Raw genomic sequence first — 26,292 nt, forward strand, 5'->3', positions numbered from 1 at the left:
CATCAGAATGCTGGGTTGTATCCAGAAAAGAACTGTTCACTCTTCTTTCACTGACTCCCTCTAACTGCTTTCCCATAGATGCTGAATTTCTATATTATGTATTTTGTGTGAGTATTTCTATGGATCTTGCACTGAGCTTGCCACTGCTATTTTTCTACCTCCCTCTAATCATGTATGGACACATGCCTTTACTAGTCAACATCCATATAATGTTCGGCTCTAGACTCATTGAACCAGCTTTTGAACCCCTTCCTTCATTCTGTATAACTCGGTCCTGTCCCTTTGAACATTCTTCCCCATACTGTTTTTTTTTCTACAAAACACATGCAACCTCCAACTCTTCAAGAAACATAAGCAGATTCTTTTCTTCTTTTTGATTGCTCGGCTGCTCATGGTACTATCATGTTATAGGTCATGAGACCTTGCATGTGTGAGGTTGATATTTAAAAAAAAAAAATGTGTGTGTGTGTGTGTGTGTATACACACATGGTGAAATATGTTATTGCAACAAATTCATATACTTATTTACATACAGCATGGGTTGAAATTGTTCAAAGTTGGAATTTTTAGTTAATATTTTTGTTGTTTTTGTACAAACCATCATGATGCTTGTGATAAATTTGTTTATTGAATTCTACTGATGTTAGTGCTCTGTAAAAATCTGATATTTGTCAAAGTTTTAGCATGTTCATAAAATGATTACTATTTTTGGTTTTATGTACCCAAATGATTTTGTTTTGCTTAATTCTGCTGCTACATTTGGTCCAGTAGTAACCAGAATGAAAATATCAAAAATTTTATAGAGATCCTATATATCAAATTTCATTACATTATATTTAGGAAGTACAGAATTATTAATATCAGTTCAGATCATTCTGCAAAATTTTACTAATAAACTGATCAAATGGATCAAACTGATAAGTTTTGTAAAATTCTAAAACTTTAATAAAATCTGCCACCCCAAGTTATGGACATACAGAACAAATCTAATAGGTCCTTATGTCTTTAGTTATTTATTTCATATCCAAACACGAGTGGTACAGTAATAAGTAGTACAACATTATTTACAACAAATTAGGATACATTACAAATGAGAACAGCTTAAATTTGGTAGGTGAATTATACAAAGAATAATAAGTAAAATATGAAGAAAAAAGAAACTATACATAAGTTATATACAATAAATATGATCAGATGTTACTTCCAGTATCTTACACAATCAGCTGCTCTTTCTGTGCAGGATATAAGGTCCTCTTTTGTTCAAGGTGATTGAAGAAGGGGATAAGAAAGAAGGTGGCCCACGGACTGGGTTGTCCCACACACTCACAATTATCTGATTCCATTTGATGAGGTTTTGTTTGCAGCATCCTGTCGTTCGAAGTCTGTTGAGGTTTCCAACCAACTTTGTCAACCAAATGCAAGTGATCGAACCATGTCTTTAGTGAAATGCATAATCATCTATAGGATTTTAATGATGATTGCAGAACCATTAGAAATTGGTCGACCATTACAGATCTGAATTCTTTTCTTTGTGTATAATAAATTTAGTTTAATCCTTTATCCAAGTGTGAGCAAACAAAGTGTGCGCCTGAAAGTATCTTCTGGACTGGGGTAAGGTGGTACAACACCAGGACAACTCGTTGCAAAGGTGGAGCAAGCTACCAACACTCCTGTCTCAGTATCTCCTATAATGCAAAACACATCTCCTTGCAGATATGTATAATGTTATGCATTAAGGGAAGGGCCACTACCCAGACTAGTTTCGACCTTTATTGAGGTCTCTTCAGTGGGAGCCAGGCCCAAGTTGAGATATAATGTTATGAGGGAAGGGCCACTACCCAGACTAGTTTCGACCTTTATTGAGGTCTCTTCAGTGGAGCCAGGCCCAAGTTGAGATACTAGGGCAGAAGCATTAGCAGGTCATCTCTACCTATAGGAGTTGCCAAATGGTGTGCCACCCTTTTTTAATAAATTACTCTGGATTTAGAGAAAGATGTTGAAAGTTTATTTTTCACTTGGTTAGAGTATAATAAATTTAGTTTAATCCTTTATCCAAGTGTGAGCAAACAAAGTTTGCTCCTGAAAATATCTTCAGGACTGGGGTAAGGTGGTACAACACCAGGGCAACTCGTTGCAAAGGTGGAGCAAGCTACCAACACTCCTGTCTCAGTATCTCCTATAATGCAAAACACATCTCCTTGCGGATATGTATAATGTTATGCATTAAGGGAAGGGCCACTACCCAGACTAGTTACGACCTTTATTGAGGTCTCTTCAGTGGGAGCCAGGCCCAAGTTGAGACAAGTTGAGATACCAGGGCAGAAGCATTAGCAGGTCATTTCTACCTATAGGAGTTGCCAAATGGTGTGCGACCGTTTTTTAATAAATTACTCTGGATTTAGAGAAAGATGTTGAAAGTTTATTTTTCACTTGGTTAGAGTATAATAAATTTAGTTCAATCCTTTATCCAAGTGTGAGCAAACAAAGTTTGCGCCTGAAAGTATCTTCAGGACTGGGGTAAGGTGGTACAACACCAGGGCAACTCGTTGCAAAGGTGGAGCAAGATACCAACACTCCTGTCTCAGTATCTCCTATAATGCAAAACACATCTCCTTGCAGATATGTATAATGTTATGCATTAAGGGAAGGGCCACTACCCAGACCACCTTACCCCAGTCCTGAAGATACTTTCAGGCGCAAACTTTGTTTGCTCACACTTGGATAAAGGATTAAACTAAATTTATTATACTCTAACCAAGTGAAAAATAAACTTTCAACATCTTTCTCTAAATCCAGAGTAATTTATTAAAAAAGGGTGGCACACCATTTGGCAACTCCTATAGGTAGAGATAACCTGCTAATGCTTCTGCCCTGGTATCTCAACTTGGGCCTGGCTCCCACTGAAGAGACCTCAATATCGACATCGCTCGACATCGACAGAATGCAGCAGATTCCAGCGACAGTTCCGAAGGACCCTTCGAGAAAGCTCCGGCCAAAGGTGGATGTTTACCTCTCAAGAAGATCCAGTTTCAATGTCCCAAAAAGAAGAGAGCTCCATGCTCAGATTCCACAGTAGTACCCCAGCTTTGGTAAGACCTTTTTCTTTTTATTGCCTGTTTTATCCGTCTATTCTGGTATCGCTTTGTTTGCGGGGAGGAACGCCCAACGTTCCTCGATTTTGCCCTCCCTTATATCCCCTTTCTACAGCCAGTAGTCAGGAATTTCTGTACCCATGTCGCATTTTTTGCCTAGAACTAGGACGCTCGGTATCGAGCTCACCGAGCCCGTAGATCAGCGGGCATTAGCGAGAGCTCTAATCGAAACAGTAGGGGCTGAAAATATATACGGTTTTATACCTTACGGGAACAATAGATTCCAAATAGTGGTCAAAAACGAACAAACAAAAAAGAAATTATTAGAGGGTTTCATTTGTTGGGGACAAACAATCAGACCGTTTCTAATAGGGAGCCTATGCAAAACGCTAAAAATAACCAGGTTTCCACTAGAATACCTAGAGAACAAACCTGAAGTCAAGAAATTCTTTAGTCAATGGAGGGGAAATTCACGAGATTAAAACAATTGAGCATGCAGACTATAAAGGATGGAAAACAGGAGACGTCAAAATCCAGATTGAAATGAAAAAAAAAGTCCCCAACTTCGTTTTTTTGGGGGGAACGAGGGTAATGATCAACTACCCGGGTGTGAAAAGAAGGTGCTTTAGATGTAACTCGGAGGAACACCTTGGGGCAGATTGCCCTCGAATACAATGCAGAAATTGCAAAGCATCAAAACAAAATAGAAAGCTGTACGGAACCTTGTCTGAAGTGTGGGGATCTGACCCACAAAGTGGACACATGCCAAACAGGACAGTCTCAGAAGCAACTGGAGGGACCATAACACCGATTAGGGCTACACCCATCGGGAAGCCTGAGACAGTAGCAAGGAGTGATTTTCCGGAGCTCTGCCAACAGGCTGAAAAGGGAGCATCAACGGAAAACACAACCTCCACAAAAACCCAAAAGATACCCAAGGCAAGCTGCCACACGCAGGACAACATCGCCAGCATCAAAGTGGCAAACCATGAAACGTGCAGGAAAGAGGAAGAAGTCACACCCAGCACCCCAACAAAGCGCACAAGAGAAACGGAATCAAAAGAAAAGAAAAAAGCGAAACAAAGCAGCCTGATGTCATCGGAGGACGAGACAGAGTATACCCATACTACAGGTCGACGTCAAACAATAGGCACAAAGCCCCTCGACAATGATGTAACAATGCTAGAGAGCCTACCCCCAGTAAGGGATCAACTGGCAGAACCACAAGTCCACGAAATGGACTCTGAAGATGAAGGGGAGAGGGACTCCCCAAACAGGCTCGTCATTGACTCGGGTGCTGAAAGTGCAACCAGCACCGACGAGGAACCAGAACTGGCCTGCATAGAACAACCAACAGATAACGCCCCCCCCCCCCTTATACTAACACCAACATGGAAGTTAAAATCGCAACCTTAAACACTAATGGACTACGCAACCCCTTTGCGCAAAGCGCTGTCTGGAGGCTAATGTTAACACACAAAATCAGTATCCTCCTGATACAAGAAACCCATTTCTATAAGCACTGGGATGTGGAGAACTTCTCAAGAAGCTATCCGTCCACCAGCTACTGGTGCTTCGGGGATGCTCACTCATGAGGGGTGGGGATACTAATTCGCCCCCCAATCGCGGGGGGGGGTTCTTCAACGTCCAAAAAGACGCCACAGGGCGCCTAGTAACGGTGGACTGGAAGTACGGTGGCCGTACCATCCGACTTGCTGCAGTTTACGCCCCGAACAATCCACACCACAGAACTGGTCTCTTCTCTGCCCTTGAAAACTATCTCCTGGGAGCAGAACTCCTAATAGTTGCAGGAGACTGGAACTGTGTGGAAGACACACGTCTAGACAAAATCGGTGGGAATCCAAACACCGGGACTGGAGGCATTGCCGCTTTAAAACAATGCTGTATTAATTTTGATCTCGTCGATATCTGGAGGCGGAATAACCCCTCCAAAGTAGAAACTATGTGGTGCCGCAGCCAGATAGTGACAAGACTAGACAGGGTGTACGTGTCCCAAAACTTGGAACAATATGTTCAGAGGATACGTCACACCGCAGTGCACAACATGACAACCGACCACAAAATGGTCACACTCAAAATCACGCTCCCGGAGGTTATGGAAACAGCCAGAGGGCCTTGGAGGCTTCCTCCCACCTTTCCCAGTCTTTTTAGCGACCAGCTACAGAACCTCTGTGACAGATGGACAAATACCAACTGGGACTGGGAAAACTGGCTGAGCTTCAAGTGGCAGGCTAGGGAACTGTTCCAATAATGTGGGCGCGAAAGGACCTACCAACAATGCAAACGGCTGAGGGATCTCTACAGGGAACTCGGCTGGTACTGGACAAACGAACGGAGCAGAGTTCCCTGCGGACATCTTATCAGGCAAGTAGAAATAGAGCTGCAGCAAGAGTGGCAGAGTAGAGTCGAGGACCTCGATTTTCGAACGAGACTCTATCTCAGAAATTTGGAAACACCTTCCGCCGCATTCTACAACCAACAACGGGTGGCGGCCAATGACGAGAAAATGATTTACCAGATCGAAGAGAAGGGCCAGATTCTACACTCAACCCACAAAATATTCCGTCACTTTCATCAGTAGTATATCGGCATCTTCTCTGACCAGCAAGGCACAGATGACTTCAGTGAGTGGGACGCAACACGTTTTCCCGATCATCTCAGTGCCCTGCATGACAGGCCGATAACTGCAGCCGAAATAAAGGCTACGTGCAAAACGATGAAAACAAAGAAGACCCCAGGGCCAGACGGACTGGGGATAGAATTCTATAGATCTATCTGGGAATTTGCAGTGGCAGCATTAATAAACATCTTTAATGAATTTCTCGCTTCGGGAAACATCCCCGAGGAATTCGTTAAGAGCTATACCATATTTATCCCCAAGAAAGACCGAGATCGGACTTTGTCGAATAACTGGCGTCCAATCTCCTTAACCAATTTAGACTATAAGATCTTTGCAAAAATTATCTGCACACGCCTTAAGGGAGGTATCGAAAATATAATAACAAGCTCACAGGTCTACGGGTTCCCCGGTAGATCTATGGGACTCAATCTCTTCTTGTTAAGAGACTTGATCAGACTGCTAAGGAAAAAAAATTACCCCTTGGCACTTCTCTCCACCGACCTGGAGAAAGCGTTTGACAGCGTCAACCACAGATACTTGCAGAACATCCTCCAAAAAACAGGCGTGGGCCTGAGACTTCGGCGTACAATTAAAAACATGTACGCGGAAGCCACGACCCAACTATCTATTAATGGGTTTCTGACAGAACCAATCCGCATAAAGAGAGGGGTTAGGCAAGGCTGCCCGCTAAGCCCCCTCCTCTTCTCCCTAGTATTAGAACCCCTAATCAAAAGAATTGATAACACCCCCGCAATTAATGGTATTCCACTGCCCCAAGTCTCCAGACAATGCAAAATAGTAGCATATGCGGACGATGTAGTGGCCACACTCAGAGATTCTGAGTCCATCTATATCTATCTGCACATGCTGCAAAAGTTCAGCATAGTCAGTGGTCTTCGCGTTAACGCACAAAAAATTAAAATCAAAAGTTTTGGAAATTTCCATAGCACTGGACTTCCCTACGGTTTAACGCTACAGACACAGCCCCTAACAATACTAGGCGTGCCTTTTTCAGACACCCTAGCACTACCAATCCAAAAATTGCAGGAGACAAGCAGGGACAGGATAAGGCTGTTCAAACCAACCTTTTTCTCCTTTTATGGCAGAGCAACAGTAATAAGAACAATCGTCACCCCAATGCTGATGCACACTGTCAACATCACAGGCATCACACTGTCACAAGAAAATAAATTATCAAAAGAACTCATTGATTTCTTCTGGAATGGGAGAAAACACGAAGTAAAGAAAGAATACCTACAACTCAAACAAAAAGAAGGGGGTTACGCTCTGCCCGATCACAAAAGCTTGCTACAAGCAAATACGTTCAAAACCGTACGGAAGGCCTTAAACTCCAACCACATTTCTGGCCTGCTAATTAGATACTTTATAGGACTTTTCCTCCCCCTCTTTGGGATCACGGACTATGCTGGACCCTACTCAAGGGGGGTGCCCAAGTGGTACCGTACATTAGTTAAATCGATCACAACACTCAGAGACAGAGGAATAGCAATCCTCACACACAAACCCAAAGCAGTATACTGGGATTTCTTCCAACTTTCCAGGCGTGATACACCCAATCTCAGGACAAATAATGAAATTCTCTTCAGAAATATCAAAAACAGCTGGGGACAGCCTTTTCATCGGGATCTAGCCTGGAGAATAGCCTACGGGCGGCTCCCTGTGAAACAGGTGAAATCCCGGTATGTACCTAGCCTGTGCGACCCCTTCTGCGATGTCTGCCGGGACGTGGAAACGGTGGACCATTTCTTTTATTTTTGCCTACCAGCCCAAAGCATCTGGAGGAGACTCAGCACAGCATTGGGAATCCCCATGCTGACAGTAGAAGAGGTCGTACGGCTACAATTCCCCCCACCAGTCCAAAAAACCCAAAAGTTCGCTATCTTCCTAATCAACATGTTAAAATATCACATTTGGAAGGGACGGAAAAAATCCCAGGTACGAGACGCAAATTTAATGTATGCAAGAATAAGGAAAGGTTTCTTTTTCTACCTACCCAAATCTCTTGCGCAAGAAAGGCACTTACTAGGAGATTTTAAATTTGTGAATAAATACTGCAAACCACAGACAATATGCTTTCTTATACAGGGACGCATCAAGCCCTGTATATCTCTTTAGAACCCACAAAACCCAACCAACCCCCCCCCCTAGGAAAAAGAATAACCACTCTGTCTTCCCTAGCCACAAAGCTTTCGCTGGCACGGTTTCTTTTACTCCAAATAAGGGGGGTAGAGCTGAGAACCCGTGCTGCGAAGGCTTACAGCGAGGCGGTGCCGCTCCTTGCGAGCGGCATCTCCCAGGCCAGTCTCTACCCCCATTCTAAGTCCCAATGGTACCAGGTCTATAAGTCCCTATTCATTTCAACTCACCGGACCTTAAGTCCTGTTATTTTATTATTTGAATTTTTTTAAATTTAAATAATAAAATTTATATTTTAAATGTATTCAAAAAAAAAAAAATCCTTTTTTTTTATTTTATTTTATTTTATTTTTTTCACTCTGGACCCTAAGTTTGACCTCTATGATCAATTCATATATTTAGCCCGGACCATAAGTCCTCAGTTTTTCAATAACAGCAGTAAAATTTAATTACCCGGAATACAAATAAGGATATTATATTTAGTAAATTATTAATTTGGATAAAATCATATGCAAACTCTAGACAAAAGTCTATGTTTAACCTTTTTTTTTTCTGAACAGATAAATGGAGATTATGTGTTACAGACCAATTAGCCTAATATGGCTAAACAGGTTGACTGAGGCCTCTTTTACCTCCTACTATCCTACTCTATCTTACATCATACTCCTCTCTTACTGTCTGCTGACCCTCAGCATGCTTTATTCTCCAAAGGCCAATGATGAGAGACATGAACTCCCATTCTACCTCAATAAAGGTCTAAACTATTCTGGGTAGTGGCCCTTCCCTTAATGCATAACATTATACATATCTGCAAGGAGATGTGTTTTGCATTATAGGAGATACCAAGACAGGAGTGCTGGTAGCTTGCTCCACCTTTGCCCTGGTGTTGTTCCACCTTACCCCAGTCCTGAAGATACTTTCAGGCGCAAACTTTGTTTGCTCACACTTGAATAAAGGATTAAACTAATTTTATTATACTCTAACCAAGTGAAAAATAAACTTTCAACATCTTTTCTTTGTGATTATTATTTAATAATCACATTATTGAATATTGTGATCAATGCATTTTATTCAGTAATTTCTTTAAAATTCAGTATTTTTCTTTTAATAATAAGCATTTTCAATTATATCATAAATGATACATTGTAGGGCCAACTCCAGGAGACTATAGGACAATCATTAGTAATTCTCATATCCATACACTGGAAAATGGTTCTCTTACCATTCGTGAGGCTGAACAGAGCGATAAAGGATTTTATCTTTGTCAGGCTGCTAATGCAATTGGTTCTGGATTGAGCAAAGTTGTAATGCTTACTGTGCATGGTAAGTAAAGTTGAGATTTTATTATTATTATTATTATTATTATTCAGGCCTCCAAGGAGTCAAAAGACTCATCGAGGGAGATCCTTCCTAGGACATAAAGTCTGTCAAGACTCATCGAGGGGAGATCCCCCCTTGAGAAACACAAAGTCTATCATACCACTCTTTAAACTCACTGACCGTTCTCGCTCCCACCAATCCATTAGGCAATGCATTCCACGGCTCAACCACCCTCCACACAAAGAAATCACTCCTTACCCTCTTGCTCACAGTTTCCTTTCGTAACTTCCAGGGATGGCCTCTTGTCATCACTCCTTCCCGCTGTTCAACCAAGCGAAAGAACTCCCCAGTGTCAACCCTGTAACCACCTCTCAACAGTTTAAAAGTCTCAATCATATCACCTCTCCTTCTTCTATCCCCCAAACTCTGCAGTCCACATTCTCTCAGCCGATCCTCATAACTATCCTTGTACAGTCCTGAAACCATCTTTGTCATCCGTCTTTGTATCCTTTCCACAGTTAATTTATCCCCTTCAAATCCTGGGGACCAAATCTGAGAACAATAGTTTAAGTGTGGTCTGAACAGAGTCTTATATAACGGAATGATAATCCTCTTATCTCTGCAGGTCAGTGTCATTCTCATAATAGCAGCAATCCTCTGTGTTACCTTCACCACCTTTGCAATATGTCCCGTGAATTTCAGGTTTCTATCAATCATCAACCCCAGATCTCTTGTCTTCCCCCTACTTCCTCCAGTATAGCTCCTCCAATAGAGTATGCAGCATCCCATCGATGTGTCCCAAATCTCAAGACCTTACATTTTGCTGTATTAAAATGACATCCCCATTCATTTGCCTATCTGTCTAACTTATTCAATTCATATTGCAGGACTACCACATCTGCACTATTACTAATAACCCTTCCTGGCTTCACATCATCTGCAAGCAACTGAATATCCCCCTGCAATCCACTGGCTATGTCATTGATATAAAGGTTAAACAATATAGGTCCTAGTACCGAGCCCTGTGGGACCCCTCTTGTAACCCTGTGCCTCCTGGAAACTGCTCTACCATACACAACTCTCTGATACCTATCAGACAGCCAATCCTGAATCCAGTTGACTAATCTGACATCCAGACCCATGTGCTGCAACTTAAATATTAGCTTATCATGTGGCACCCTGTCAAATGCCTTTGCCAAGTCTAAGAAAATTGCAGTATATGCCTTTCCCTCATCTAATGTTCTTGTAACTTTATTATAAAAGGCTAGCATATTGCTAAAACAAGAGCGTCCTTTCACAAATCCATGTTGATTCTTACAGATAACATTACCCTCATCTGCCCAATGCTGTATACGGTCCCTCACTACTTTCTCCAAGATCTTAACAACTACTGATGACACACACAGACTGGCCTATAATTAGACACTTCCAGTCTGTTACCACCCTTATGCAATGGCACTATCTTACCTTCCTTCCATTCCCTGGGCACCTTTGCCAAAGCCAGACTTTCATTGAAAAGCCACGTTAAAGGCACTGCCAATTCCCTAGCACATTCTCTCAAAACTCGTGGTGAAATACCATCCAGTCCCACAGCTTTACTGACATCCAGAGTACTCAGTATCTGAAACACACTCTCCTCCTGTACCTCCAGACCTCGAACCAGTCCTATCCCTCTAGCATTAAAACTGACTCCTCTAGGATGAAATACTCCAATAAAGTGTTCATTGAACAATTCCACTATGTCCTCTGCATCAGTCACTCTATTCCCATTTTTATCCCACAATATCATTCTTCCACAGTCATTTCTCCACTACTGGCCACATAGCTAAAAAATTCCCTAGGATTTTCTTTGGATCTTAGGGCCAATCTCCTCTCATATTCCAGTTTCACTTTCCTTACCATGCTAGTCACTCTTCTGGCCTGTCTTATATTCTTCATGCATCTCTTCACCTGTCTCCTTATATCTCTTCCATAGCCTCTTTTTTGCATGCAATTCCTGTTTAATATTGTTTGTCATCCACTTTACTCCAAATTGCGTCCTCTTCTTCACTCGTGGTATACAACTTACCATTGCTGATAACAAATATTCTTTCACAATTTCCCACGCACTAGTGATATCCCGGCCTTCCAATTCCTCTCTCCATGAAACTTCCCGAAGTTGACGTCTAAGACTATTATAATCACCTGCCTTATAATTCCACATAAGTTCCCGTCTCTTTGATACTCCTGCATGTCTATTCATTTTCCAAGTCAACACCATATGGTCGCTCTCTCCAACTGGTGGGAGAGACGTCAACTCAGTTATTATCAACTCTTCTGATGCTATAACCAAATCTAAAACTTTTGAACCTCTTGTTCCCTCTGTTACATGTTGCCTAAGACATTTGTCCCTCAAGAATTCTAGAAATTCCATTCCCCTATTGCTACATGCATCTTCCTCTCTCCAATTTATACTACTGAAGTTAATATCTCCCATAACAATCATTCTTCTTGCACTTGCCAAACTTAGCTGTCTAAACATCTCCTGGTCCCCATCCTCTGTGCTCCTGGGTCTGTAGCAACACCCCACTAAATATCCTGTCTTGCCTACCTCTACCTCACACCATACGCTCTCAAAATCATTTGTCTCACTTCCTTCCAAATTCTCCACTCTTACAGGATATAGGTCATCACTTATCATAAGCAGTACCCCACCACCATGCTTTCCCCTCCTATCCTGACGAAAAATGCTATACCCAGCGACCGACTTCTATTCCTGTTGTTATATCCCCTTCTGTCAACCACGTCTCAGTGATCGCAATAATTTTTGGCCATTCTGATGCTATCTGCGCCACCACCTCTCCCTTATTCCGGATATAGAAAATTGTTTCTATACCCAGCATTATCCCTTCTAGACTCCACTGGGCTCAGTGTTACCTGACTTTGTCTCCCTTCTCCCAAGTATCCATTCCCACAAGAGGCCACCCTTGCTATCATCCTCCCTGGGACATGCTGACTCGTTCAGAACAGCAATCGCTCCAGATGCCTACATCCTTCCTCATTCAAATGTAAACGGTCTCTTGCATACAATTCCTCTCTTTCCTCAAATGCACTCCAAGCATCCACATATACCAGTCCTCTCTTGTCACACATTCTCACTATTATTCCATTCAATATCACCGCTCTTCTGCTCAGCTCATCATTATCATACCTAGGCAACATGCACACTATTTTTCCTCTCTCTGTCTTCTTCCGTACAGTCTCAAGCAAAAATCTCATATCTCTCGCTGCCCGACTTACATTACCACTCAAGTCATTCGTTTCTACCATCGCAATCATCTTATCCACCTTTTACCTCTCTTAATTGCCATAGCCACCCTTTCTATTGTTCCTCCTGGCAAACACTCCTCACGCATCCTATTTTGAACACCACGGATCATTGAGTCGCCATACATTATACCTCTTACCATTCCCTCGCTCCTATTGTTTCCATTCTCTCCTCTTCTTTCATTCCCATACCTCTCTCTTCTACTGTTTCCATTCTCTCCTCTTCTAGCACTCCCATACATCTCTCTCTCATTCCCTCTCTCCTACTGTTTCCATTTTCTCGTCTGCTAGCATTCCCATACCTCTCTCTCTCATTCCCTCTCTTCTAGCACCCCCATACCTCTCACTCATACTCCCTAAATTCTCTCTTTCTCCTACTCTGATTCGCCTTGCATTTATCTCTTCCATTCTCTTAATCTTATCTTTCATACTTCTGCTCTCATTCACAAGACATTCCACCTCCTCTTTCAACTCATCTATCTCCCTCTGCAGGTCAGTCACTCTTAATCTAAATTCACTCTCCCAAACAAAACCATCTCCTAAACTTTCACAGTCACTCACACCTTCCACACTATCAACTATTATATTCTCATTCTCTCCTATCACACTACTTGCTTTGATGAACTGTTCTTTGTTATGTTTGTGTGTTTTGATAAATTCAATTGATGTGCAATATAACTATTATTATTAGTAAATTATACTGGAGTAAATTATAGTAGTAAATTATACTGGAGTAAATTATAGTAGCAAATTATACAAGAAATTATATTAATGTTTAATTCTTTATCCCAATATAAGCCAACAAAGTTTGCACATGAAATATTTTCATGACCAGGCTACTTATTTATAGAGGCTGTTATAGAGGGATACTTAGGCGACTTCACATCAGTTGCCTCAGTATCCCATAATGTAAAGCCCACTTTCTTTCAGGCATTAATATTGCTGTGCATTATGGGATGGGTCACTACCCAGATAGGAGTTAAATAGATAAGTAACATCATTAAATAGGAGCTCAAAAAAAAAAAAAAAAAAATGTTGTGGAGGAAAATAAAAAGCAAAAGGCAGTCATCAAGTTTATGAGCAAAATATAATCAAGCAGGGCAAAAGGAATCCCAAAAAGTTGTTCTTTTACTACATTGCAAAAAACAAGGAAAAATGATTATGGTAAGATAGCTTTAATAGATGCTTATGTTGGAGAGATCACCATCTCTTTCTCTCTCTACCATAAGGTGAGAAGAATAATTAAATTACTGGTTGATCACGTTGCAAGGTTTGTATCATTCAGTTAGAAATATTGCAGTGACAGATCTGAGAATAGTGGTAAGTGATGCTGCTTATAGAATTAGATGGGATATTAGCCTGTGTGTTTTGACAAGGTGTAACAGAATTGGCTTTTAAATTAAAAGGTTTTTAATTTCAATCTCAACATTGGCATGAGCCATAGATAGTGGAAAGAGGACAAAACAATTCCATTACATAAAAGAGATTTCAAGACTATGGTAGAAATCTCTTTTATGGTATATAGACTAATCAGAATGACATAAGTGTTTTTTAAGGTGTAGGAAAAGTTGCTTAGAGGCAGAATTCAGAAATGAGTAGATAGGAATCTGATACTCTGGGTTATAGCATGAATCAATGGTAGATGTTGTCTTTCTAATTTACTTACTTTCTGTAATAAAGTGGCAATCGAGTTGGATGAAAGAAGCAGTTACATCATGATACTGCTATACCGACTCAGACATTTGATAGGATACTGTGTGGGAATTCTGTTACGTAAATTGGAACAAATAGGAATGGATATGAAGCCGATAACATGGATAAGAGGTGGTTGATAGACAAACATCAAAGACTAGTGATATATAGTGGAGTAGAATCAACAAGCAGCTGACCAGTGATGTAGCCACAGGGATCTGTACTTAGATCATTGTTCTGTAATTTGTTCATTAATGATATAGGGTAACACTTCTCAGCCTTTTTTAATACTCGTAACACCAAAACCAAAATTGAAAACCTTTGGGTACCACTTATTGAAATATGTAAAATGCAAAATGAACTATAAAATATGCATTAACATGGTGATTTAATTGTAATCGATAACAATTAAATGCAATAAATTAATTAATTAATGTGACACTTGAGCTTGTTTGACAGTAAATAGCTTTACATATGATTTTATTATATTGTTTATTACTTTACTTAATTTCAAACATAAATTTGACTCCAAAGCAAGTCTTGTTCTATGTTTGTATTTTAAATACAGCATAAAAGAAAATCCTGTTTCACATAAATATGTAAAAAAAAAAAAAAGGGGCATTAAAAATTTTATTGCTCTTTCTAAATTCTTTAAAATGTTTCTTATGCTTAATCCAAAGTTGATTAAAGTGTTGTTTTTTAAATCAACCATTAAATTTAAGAAATTTCTAAAGTTGCTAGTTTTTTTTCAGAAGAAAGGAGATCTCAACAAACATATGATGTTTGTGGAATCCACTGCATTTGTGAAGTATGATTGCTGTGCAGAACAAACAGGAGTCACACTTGCAGAAAAACATGTGATAATTGGAATAGTAGGATAACGATTTTATAGTCTCCAATTCTGGGAATGTTTGTTGCAACAAATCTTATGACTGAATTTTCCAGAAAATTTCCTTCTAATTTCTGTCACTACAATCGTAATATTGTAGTGACAGAAATTAGAAGTTAAATGAAAGGAAATGTTAATGTGAATTAAACTATGTGGACAAGCATGCAAGACATCAATTACATCAATTAATGCTGACATTTACTAAAGCAGCAATGCATGCTAAGCAACATTGCCATGTAAGACAGTTTTCCAGGAAGGAAGAGAAAATGATGCAAGAAAATACTCCTTTGTGATTTTAAGCTTTCTAAGAAATATATAGCTATCCACTCAGAGGTTGAATATTTGAAAATCAATGTGATTTGTTGACTTCTGCTATTTGAAAAAAAAAAAAAAAAGGCAAAACATATTTATTTTGGAGGAGGAGAATTTTTAATATTTTATTTTTGATAATATCATAAATTTAAAAAATTCAACCATTTGTTATCCAGATACCACCAAATTTTTTTCATCACACCACCAGTTGAGAAATGCTGATTTCAGAATAATTTGAGGGGATAATGGGTAATAAGGGTATTATAGAGATATGAGTGGATTTAAATAGACTGAGAGCATGGGCAAAGAATGGTTCTAAGTTTAACATAGAAAATTGTGTGGTTATGCACATTTGGGATGAAAATACTACAAGCTCTGTATTACATTGATTGAATTAGACTGCAGGAAATTGAGGATTCTAGGGATATGCGGACAATGATGCATAGTAAACTCAGAGAGCATATTACAGAATTGAGACAGGTAGCTCAAAGGATCATGTGGATGTGGAAGAACACACTGACAAAGGAGATAAGGAAGTTATTATTTCTTTTTATATGGCTGTAACACAACCGAAGTGGGGTGTGTGGGGCTGTGCAGAGAGTTGATCATGTAGAAGTGATGAACAGCATTCAGTCATTCAAATGGTGACTGGTCTGTCCAAAACTGTTCTGAAGAACTGTTTTGTGACAGAACAGGAGGGAGTAAGGGATTATTCCTGAAATTATTATAAGAGGGAAGTTAAGTGGTTAACAAGGGTGCAAGGACTATTTTTTTTCCTTTCTTAGAGAGTGGTGAATGATTGAAATGAGCCCAGAGGCAGCCCTCAGTGTTTTGTCAGTGAATAAGTTTGATAAAGATAACAAGTATTGTGTCAATAATGGTTAGCATGGGCCTCCTACACTGAGTGTTCGGTTGTTTGTGTGTACCACTTGCCAGAGGTATCCTTATAATAATAATGTATATGCATGCATTCTGATTTACTTGTTTTGTGGCAAATTCAAGACTAACTTTTTCAAGATTAAAAAATTCTACTTGTTCCACTTGTAAGATTGACTAAATGAGTGCTTTTTGAAAAGTCTAATAAAAATTTATCTTCTCATGTGTGATGTTTAAACCTTTCTCTGTATATACAATGAAATGACATGAAATGGGTTGTAAATTTCCTACATTTCTTTGCATTTCTTAAATATTAAAAATTTAATTAATTGATACAATTAAAGCTCAATTTTATGTCTTCCAATTTCATTAGTCTGAATGAAACTTACCTTTTTTTTTTTTTTTTCATAGTTGCTGCCTACTTCAAAGCCAAATTTAGTGCTCAGACTCTCAAAAAAGGAGAAAGTGCGAATTTAATGTGCCAGGCATTTGGTGAAAAACCAATAACTATATCATGGTTTAAAGATAGACAACCTTTTGATCCAACTACTGATCATAGGTGATTTTGTATATTTAAAATACATGAAACATATTATTGAATGGAAATCATATATTGAATGGATTCATAATGTAATTATGAAAATTATTATTGCATTGTCATTTGTTCATTTTTTTTAATATCTCAGGGTGTTTCAAAACTTGAAGTCTAAATGGAAAAATGTATATCATGCCATCTGCTATTTTTCATCATAAGCTCCTTTCGGATGTGCGTATAATTTTCTTAAAAGTGTTGTATAGTAGTGGCATTTTGTCCCACTAACAAAAACATTATCTTGATGAAAGTTTATTTTTCAGTAGGTTAGACTATGATAAATTTAGTTTAATCCTTTATCCATATTTAGTTTAATCCTATATAGTGTTGTACTATCTTACCCAGGTAAGATAGCACAACACTATATTCAGTCCTGAAGATATTTTCAGGCACAAACTTTGTTTGCTCTCACTGGGATAAAGGATTAAACTAAATTTATCATAGTCTAACCTAGTGAAAAAAAAACTTTCAACATCTTTCTCTAAATCCAGAGTAATTTAATAAAAAAAGGTGACAAACCTTTTGGCAACTCCTATAGGTAAAGATGACCTTGCTACTGCTTGTGCCTGGTATCTCCAACTCTGGGCCTGGCTTCCACTGAGGAGACCTCAATAAAGGTTGAAACTAGTCTGGGTAGTGGCCAATTCCTTAATGCATAACATTATACATATCCACAAGGAGATGTGTTTTGCATTATGGGAGATACTGGGATAGGAGTGTTGGTAGCTTGCTCCACCTTTGTTGTGAGTTGCCTGGTGTTGTACTACTTACCCAGGTAAGATAGTACAACACTATATTCAGTTCTGAAGATATTTTCAGGCACAAACTTTGTTTGCTCACACTTTATCTCATCTCTGGGATAAAGGATTAAACTAAATTTATCATCATCTTGATGAGTATTTTGATTTTTTCTTTTCTGTTAACTCATTCAATCAGTTCAATTCTGCCAAATATCATGCACACCTGCTGAACAATGACTGACCCATGCCAGCTTCCATGTTCCACATGTTTCTGATTTTTATTTTTGTGTAGCAGTTCCCAAATATTCAGCTTTTGGTTATGTAATGGTTCATGTTTACTGCTTATTATATATTTCTTTGTTCTTCTTAACCCTGAAGCCACTAGCATATGTGGTGAACCTAGTAGGTTTAATTTAATATCTATTACAACCTATTAAACCCAGTGTTAGTTATTTTTTTGGTAAAAATTCATCCTATTTGTGCAAAAAGTCCTTCATAGCAGAAGTAATCCTGTTGTTGGCCAGTAATGAAACCAAGTCACTTGCTTACAGTTGGAATGCTGAAAGTATAAGATCTGCATGTAGATTGAATGATCATTCACTTTAAAGCCATAGTCATTCATAATTTGATATTCTACAACTTTCCATGATTATTCTTTGTATCAATTTCTGAAAAGAACTGTCAATAAATTCTGAACTTTAAATTAAAGATGCCAAGAAATTATATTCTTGGTTTAATCCTTCATCAAAGTGTAAGGCAAACAAAGTTTGCATGTGAAGTAACTTCATGACTAGGCAACTCATATATAGAGGTAAGAGTATTAATGAAGGCTAAGATGTATTCAGACAAGTTAATACTTTGATTAATATTTAAATGTTTAAGATCTAATCCTATTTCCAAAGATACCCATATTTTTCTTTCTGTTGTATCATAGCAATGGTGCAATAGTTTTTATTTATCCCATACTTGATGTCTCATTTGCAAAAAGTCTTTTGGGTCAGTTGAAGAGAGCATGTGTGATCAGTGGCATATTTAGGTATTTCTCACCCCTAGGCTGCAGAAAGTGCCGCCCCTCATATTTAATGAACATGTTGATTTACATGCATAACCTATTTATATCTTAAATTCATAATATATATACATATATATTATAACTCACCCAAAATGTCCTAGAATATTCTACTTCTTGCTACTCGCTCGGTGAAGGTATTTATCATGTTCTGGTAGTCCAGTGCCCTTGTAATATCGCTCTCAATTTGTAGAACTGCCAAGTTGCTGAGCCTTTCTTTTGTCATAGTTGTTTTATGGTAGTCCTTCAACCTTTTGAGGGTGGAAAATGATTGTTCAGCTGAGCAATTTGTTGCCATATTACACAGAAAAATTGTAAAGCAATGCCCAGATTGGGATGTATATGTTACTGGTAAAGTGTTAAATTAGGAATTATATAGAATACCGAAAGAGGGACGTCAAAGTATGAAACGCTTAGAATTTCACACATTTCCTAGGCATTCCATAGAATGCCTAAAGGCAAATCGGAAAAGTATAAAATACTTTTTCTCTCTATTTCAGTAATACATGATGGTTTATTTATTTTCAGTTACTATCTAGAAATTATTTAACAAAGAATAAAAAAAGCAACTAAACTATACTGACATCAGAGCTTGGGATATCTCTCAGATAATGCAAAAAACATGTTCAACCGAACTGATAGCAGAAAAAAAAACAGTGCGGAATATCACTCGTAACATATGCAGCTACTCATGACCTTCAACCTATACAATAGATAGGTTAAAGAATATTCATGCTAACAATTAGCATGTATATGTCAGATCAGATACGACCTCCTGAGTATTAATGTCACAAGGTGAGTCACATGACTATCGATGCTCGCCTCAAATAGAGAGCCTGAACTGCACAAAAGGCTGAGCAAGCTACATTGTCTGGGCAGGAATCACGGCATGTTAACATGGAATGATGATTCTACGAAGAACTATCTAAAGTTCGAGCCAATGCTGCTAAAAGCTGCATTTTTTTAACTGATACTACCTACCAAAAGTTAATGAACGATGTGAAAAATGCTAAGATGGTTTCTAAGAAGATACCACGTGAATTTTGGCTGCTGAATTGCTTTGATGTGATGGTCGTAGAAAACAAAATTAAGTTGATTTATCCTGTTAAAGAAGGCGTCAGTGAAATCCAGTTTTACATCACAGATTCTGAATTATTTAATGTACTTTATGAAGCTCATTTGGCCATTGGCCATGGAGGACGTGACAGAATGTTGAAAGAAATCTCACAGAAGTACAAGAACATTACTCATCATGACATTGAACTGTACATTCACCTTTGTGAGCCGTGCCATAAAAAACAAAAAGGTGGTAAAAAGGGTGTTGTAGTGAAGCCTACGATTTTTTCCCGAGTTCAATTCCCGTTGTCAGGTCGATCTCTTTGAATTTCAGTCACATTCTGACAAGGAATACAAGTTTATAATGGTATACCAAGATCATCTCACTAAGTTTGTGGTTCTCAAGGCTCTGACATCAAAGACAGCGGAAGAAGTGGCATATAACCTCATGGACATATTTACATTGCTTGGAACACCATCGATTCTACAATCCGACAATGGCAGAGAATTTGCTAATAATGTGGTGAGAAGCCTAAAGGAGTACTGGCTGACTTTGAAGATCATCCATGGCAAGCCTCACCACTCAAACAGCCAAGGAAGTGTCGAAAGAGCTAATCAGGACATTGAAAATATGCTGTGTACGTGGATGCAAGATGAAATAACTGACTGATGGAGTGAGGGACTACGTTTTGTGCAACTTATGAAGAACAGGGCATTTCATTCTGGTATTACGAGAACACCATATGAAACTCTCTTTGGCTGCAAAGCTAAAGTAGGTCTTCCTTACCCCAAGATGTTTTATAAGACATACAGACTGAGGAGCAATTGAAAAAAATGACAGAAAAGATTCAAACAATACAAGAAGAAACAGATCACCCTATCCAAGAGAAAGAGTCTATTGCACAAAAGACAGACGAGACTGTAGTCCACGATGGAAGAAACGAAATGGTGATAAATACATGCCTACTGAAGAGGCTTCCAGTTCTGCTGTGTTTGTTTGAAGGTAACCAGTGGTGCTCATACGTGCAGAATCCGTCTCCGAAATGTTCATGCCACCTATAGACATGAGAGTAAAGACGATGGAAGTGAGAAAATAGAAGGTGATGATGTTAATATTTTGTGTACTCTTTGCTTCAATATTGAGAATGCTGTTGAAGGTAAAATTCAGTCTAAATTAAATCTGGAAATACAGGCCAAAAAAATGAAAATGGATTCCAACAAAAAATTTCCTCCTGCACCTTTGGGGGGCCACTGTGCGAGTTCCTATCCCAGATGTTGACAAGGGATGGGGTGACTCGCGCAATCACCTGGTGGTTGTTATGAGTGTGACAGATGATGGTTTTTACCGAATTGGAACTGCTGAAGGAATTTTAAACCAACTCTATGCCAGATCACAATTCACTTTATGTCACAACGACTTACTGAGAGTTGGAGACGTGCTTGACCATGAAATAGCTCTCTGGTCAGTTGCTTCCGCTCAGGTCCACGGCTAGCGGCTAAGGATTTGTGAGGTGTACTTGCAAGACCAAGTGCCGAAATTTGAAGTGCTTTTTTATCAAAAAGGCAGTTAAGTGCAATTCAAAATGCCATTCTAGTCTATCTTGTAGCAACAAGTAGTTCAGCACTGGTCTTTTTCCCTTTTTTGTAATTTATAATTATTGTAATGGAAGTGCTAGAAGTGGAGAAAATGGAAACAGTAGGAGACAGGGAATGAGAGAGATGTATGGGAGTGCTAGAAGAGGAGAGAATGGAAACAGTAGAAGAGAGAGGTATGGGAATGAAAGAAGAGGAGAGAATGGAAACAGTAGGAGCGAGGGAATGGTAAGAGGTATAATGTATGGCGACTCAATGATCCGTGGTGTTCAAGATAGGATGCATGAGGAGTGTTTGCCAGGAGGAACAATAGAAAGAGTGGATGAGATGATTGTGATGGTAGGAACAAATGACTTGAGTGGTAATGTAAGTCGGGCAGCGAGAGATATGAGATTTTTGCTTGAGACTGTATGGAAGAAGACAGAGAGAGGAAAAATAGTGTGCGTGTTGCCTAGGTATGATAATGATGAGCTGAGCAGAAGAGCGGTGATATCGAATGGCATAATAGCGAGAATGTGTGACAAGAGAGGACTGGTATATGTGGATGCTTGGAGTGCGTTTGAGGAAAGAGAGGAATTGTATGCAAGAGACCGTTTACATTTGAATGAGGAAGGACGTAGGCATCTGGAGAGATTGCTGTTCTGAACGAGTCAGCGTGTCCCAGGGAGGATGATAGCAGGGGTGGCCTCTTGTGGGAATGGATACTTGGGAGAAGGGAGACAATGTCAGGTAACACTGAGCCCAGGGGAATCTAGAGGAGATAATGCTGGGTATAGAAACAATGGCGTTTATATGCTTTATACTAATGCCAGGAGTATCCGGAATAATGGAGAGGAATTGATGGCGCAGATAGCATCAGCCTGGCCAAAAATTATTGCGATCACTGAGACGTGGTTGACAGAAGGGGATATAACAACAGGAATAGAAGTCGCTGGGTATAGCATTTTTCGGCAGGATAGGAGAGGAAAGCGTGGTGGTGGGGTACTGCTTATGATAAGTGATGACCTATGTCCTCTAAGAGCGGAGAATTTGGAAGGAAGTGAGACAAATGATTTTGAGAGCGTATGGTGTGAGGTAGAGGTAGGCAAGACAGGATATTTAGTGGGGTGTTGCTACAGACCCAGGAGATGTTTAGACAGCTAAGTTTGGCAAGTGCAAGAAGAATGATTGTTATGGGAGATATTAACTTCAGTAGTATAAATTGGAGAGAGGAAGATGCATGTAGCAATAGGGGAATGGAATTTCTAGAATTCTTGAGGGACAAATGTCTTAGGCAACATGTAACAGAGGAAACAAGAGGTTCAAAAGTTTTGGAGATGGTTATAGCATCAGAAGAGTTGATAATAACTGAGTTGACGTTTCTCCTACCAGTTGGAGAGAGCGACCATATGGTGTTGACTTGGAAAATGAATAGACATGCAGGAGTATCAAAGAGACGGGAACTTATGTGGAATTATAAGGCAGGTGATTATAATAGTCTTAGACGTCAACTTCGGGAAGTTTCATGGAGGGAGGAATTGGAAGGCCGGGATATCACTAGTGCGTGGGAAATTGTGAAAGAATATTTGTTATCAGCAATGGTAAGTTGTATACCACGAGTGAAGAAGAGGACACAATTTGGAGTAAAGTGGATGACAAACAATATTAAACAGGAATTGCATGCAAAAAAGAGGCTATGGAAGAGATATAAGGAGACAGGTGAAGAGATGCATGAGGAATATAAGACAGGCCAGAAGAGTGACTAGTGTGGTAAGGAAAGCGAAACTGGAATATGAGAGGAGATTGGCCCTAAGATCCAAAGAAAATCCTAGGGAATTTTTTAGCTATGTGGCCAGTAGATGGAGAAATGACTGTGGATGAATGATATTGTGGGATAAAAATGGGAATAGAGTGACTGATGCAGAGGACATAGTGGAATTATTCAATGAACACTTTATTGGAGTATTTCATCCTAGAGGAGTCAGTTTTAATGCTAGAGGGATAGGACTGGTTCGAGGTCTGGAGGTACAGGAGGAGAGTGTGTTTCAGATACTGAGTACTCTGGATGTCAGTAAAGCTGTGGGACTGGATGGTATTTCACCACGAGTTTTGAGAGAATGTGCTAGGGAATTGGCAGTGCCTTTAACGTGGCTTTTCAATGAAAGTCTGGCTTTGGCAAAGGTGCCCAGGGAATGGAAGGAAGGTAAGATAGTGCCATTGCATAAGGGTGGTAACAGACTGGAAGTGTCTAATTATAGGCCAGTCTGTGTGTGTCATCAGTAGTTGTTAAGATCTTGGAGAAAGTAGTGAGGAACCGTATACAGCATTGGGCAGATGAGGGTAATGTTATCTGTAAGAATCAACATGGATTTGTGAAAGGACGCTCTTGTTTTAGCAATATGCTAGCCTTTTATAATAAAGTTACAAGAACATTAGATGAGGGAAAGGCATATACTGCAATTTTCTTAGACTTGGCAAAGGCATTTGACAGGGTTCCACATGATAAGCTGATATTTAAGTTGCAGCACATGGGTCTGGATGTCAGATTGGTCAACTGGATTCAGGATTGGCTGTCTGATAGGTATACATAATAAATAACGGAAAAACTCACGTAGAAATATTATTTAATAGTATAATTTTCGCCTGTGAAAATTATACTATTAAATAATATTTCTACGTGAGTTTTTCCGTTATTTATTATGTATAGTTATGTCTACTCACGGTTTACCTCTTTTAAAACTTATTGTCTGATAGGTATCAGAGAGTTGTGTATGGTGGAGCAGTTTCCAGGAGGCAGAGGGTTACAAGTGGGGTCCCACAGGGCTCGGTACTAGGACCTATATTGTTTAACCTTTATATCAATGACATAGCCAGTGGATTGCAGGGGGATATTCAGTTGTTTGCAGATGATGCGAAGCTGGGAAGGATTATTAGTAATAGTGCAGATGTGGTAGCCCTGCAAGAGGATTTAAATAAGCTAGATAGATGGGCAAATGAATAGGGGTGTCAGTTTAATGCAGCAAAATGTAAGGTCTTGAGGTTTGGGAAACATTGATGGGATGCTGCATACTCTATGGGAGGAGTTATACTGGAGGAAGTAGGGGAGACAAGAGATCTGGGGTTGATGATTGATAGAAACCTGAAGTTTAGTGGACATATTGTAAAGGTGGTGAAGGTAACACAGAGGATTGCTGCTATTATGAGAAGGACACTGACCTGCAGAGATAAGAGGGTTATCATTCCGTTATATAAGACTTTGTTCAGACCACACTTAGACTATTGTTCTCAGATTTGGTCCCCAGGATTTGAAGGGGATAAATTAACTGTGGAAAGGATACAAAGACGGATGACAAAGATGGTTTTAGGACTGTACAAGGATAGTTATGAGGATCGGCTGAGAGAATGTGGACTGCAGAGTTTGGTGGATAGAAGAAGGAGAGGTGATATGATTGAGACTTTTAAACTGTTGAGAGGTGGTTACAGGGTTGACACTGGGGATTTCTTTCGCTTGGTTGAACAGCGGGAAGGAGGAATGACAAGAGGCCATCCCTGGAAGTTACGAAAGGAAACCGTGAGCAAGAGGGTAAGGAGTGATTTCTTTGTGTGGAGGGTGGTTGAGCCGTGGAATGCATTGCCTGATGGATTGGTGGGAGCGAGAATGGTCAGTGAGTTTAAAGAGTGGTATGATAGACTTTGTGTTTCTCAGGGGGGAGGACCTCCCCTCGATGAGTCTTGACAGACTTTATGTTTTAGGGAGGACCTCCCTCGATGAGTCTTTTGACTCCTTGGAGGCCTGAATAATAATAATAATAATAATAGTAATAAAAATCTGTAATTGTTACATTTTTTCAATAAAAGTCTTTTTCATACTTGCCGAAATAGTATTTGTCATTCTATAATAATGCCTAGGTATTCTATACAGTGCCTAGGGAAAGTATGTAAAATATTAAAATAAAACAGACTTTTCATACTTTGCCTAAAAACGTCACGCATTCTATAAAATACCTATGTTTCACACTTTGCTGGTAACATATATACACTGTAGGGCTTCTTGTCGAATTTTCTGTGAAAGTTGTAGGAATGTATTTATTTCTAGACCACTTGCTTTCAGGTGCACTCTGAAGTGTAGGCATTCGTTTACAAATTCAGGTTCAGTATCAGTTGAAAAGTGTTCTTGAATTTTTTTATGTCCCTTTTATGACGTCCTTTTCACATATCACATACATTGTTGTGAGAAAGTGGAACTACTTCAAGAGATTTTCATACGACACTCTTCTTCGATTCATTTCGAATGAGAGACTGTACAAAATTGTGTCATAAGCATCAGATTTGAAACTGACTGATGAATTGCACTCGTCTTCATTTTCATTAATTTCATCTGTGCTGTTGTCAAAAAACCTGGTGGGCTTTTTCTTCCTTGTACAAGTCAGCTCCACTAAGTTTCTTGCCCTGTTCTTCATAGGATTCATAGAGTAATTCTAGTTCTTTGAAATATTCTTCGAGGGACTCGTACAGTTCAGACACTGTTCCTATATCAATGTTTACACTTTTTAATTTCTTGCTTGTGGCATTCATTCTTGCGAGAATATAACCCCATAGGCAGGTCATGATCTCAACCTCCAGTGACTGAAGTTGCCACAGAATCCCACTTGCTTCACATCGTGTAACTTTCTTCTGGGTGGTGTCATTTTCAATTTTGGACAAAGTAGAAATTATTTCCTTCCATCCCTCACGAAGACTCCGACACGCATCATCACGAGCTGACCAACGAGTAGGCAAAGGATGTTTGATTACTTTTGCAGAAGTTTCCAGGTGCTTTCTTAAAACACTCCACCGATGTGTTGAAGATGTGAAAAATATGTACAGTTTCTGAAGGACATCAAAAAATGAGGAAGAATACCGACCAGATTCGACAGCGCAAGTACCAATTAGAGACAGAGAATGTCCAGCGCACGGTGTGAATTCTGCCAACGGATTT

At 39.5% G+C, this 26,292-nt stretch overlaps 1 protein-coding gene across 7 annotated transcripts in view; it reads left to right on the forward strand.

Moving 5' to 3' along the window:
* The window catches only part of LOC150094689 (cell adhesion molecule Dscam1-like), a 772,561-nt gene that overhangs the window by 450,516 nt on the left and 295,753 nt on the right, over positions 1-26,292 (forward strand). For all 7 annotated transcript variants that reach the window (XM_090411389.1, XM_090411386.1, XM_090411388.1 and 4 more), the window contains 2 exons: positions 9,040-9,213; positions 16,697-16,844. In XM_090411389.1, the coding sequence (XP_090267515.1) occupies positions 9,040-9,213; positions 16,697-16,844 (322 nt within the window). The remainder of the gene's footprint in view (positions 1-9,039; positions 9,214-16,696; positions 16,845-26,292) is intronic.

This window comes from Typopeltis vanoorti, chromosome 21 (assembly GCF_054136105.1).
Source record: "Typopeltis vanoorti isolate ZY-2024b chromosome 21, IOZ_Tvanoo_1.0, whole genome shotgun sequence".
Lineage (NCBI taxonomy): Eukaryota > Metazoa > Arthropoda > Arachnida > Uropygi > Thelyphonidae > Typopeltis > Typopeltis vanoorti.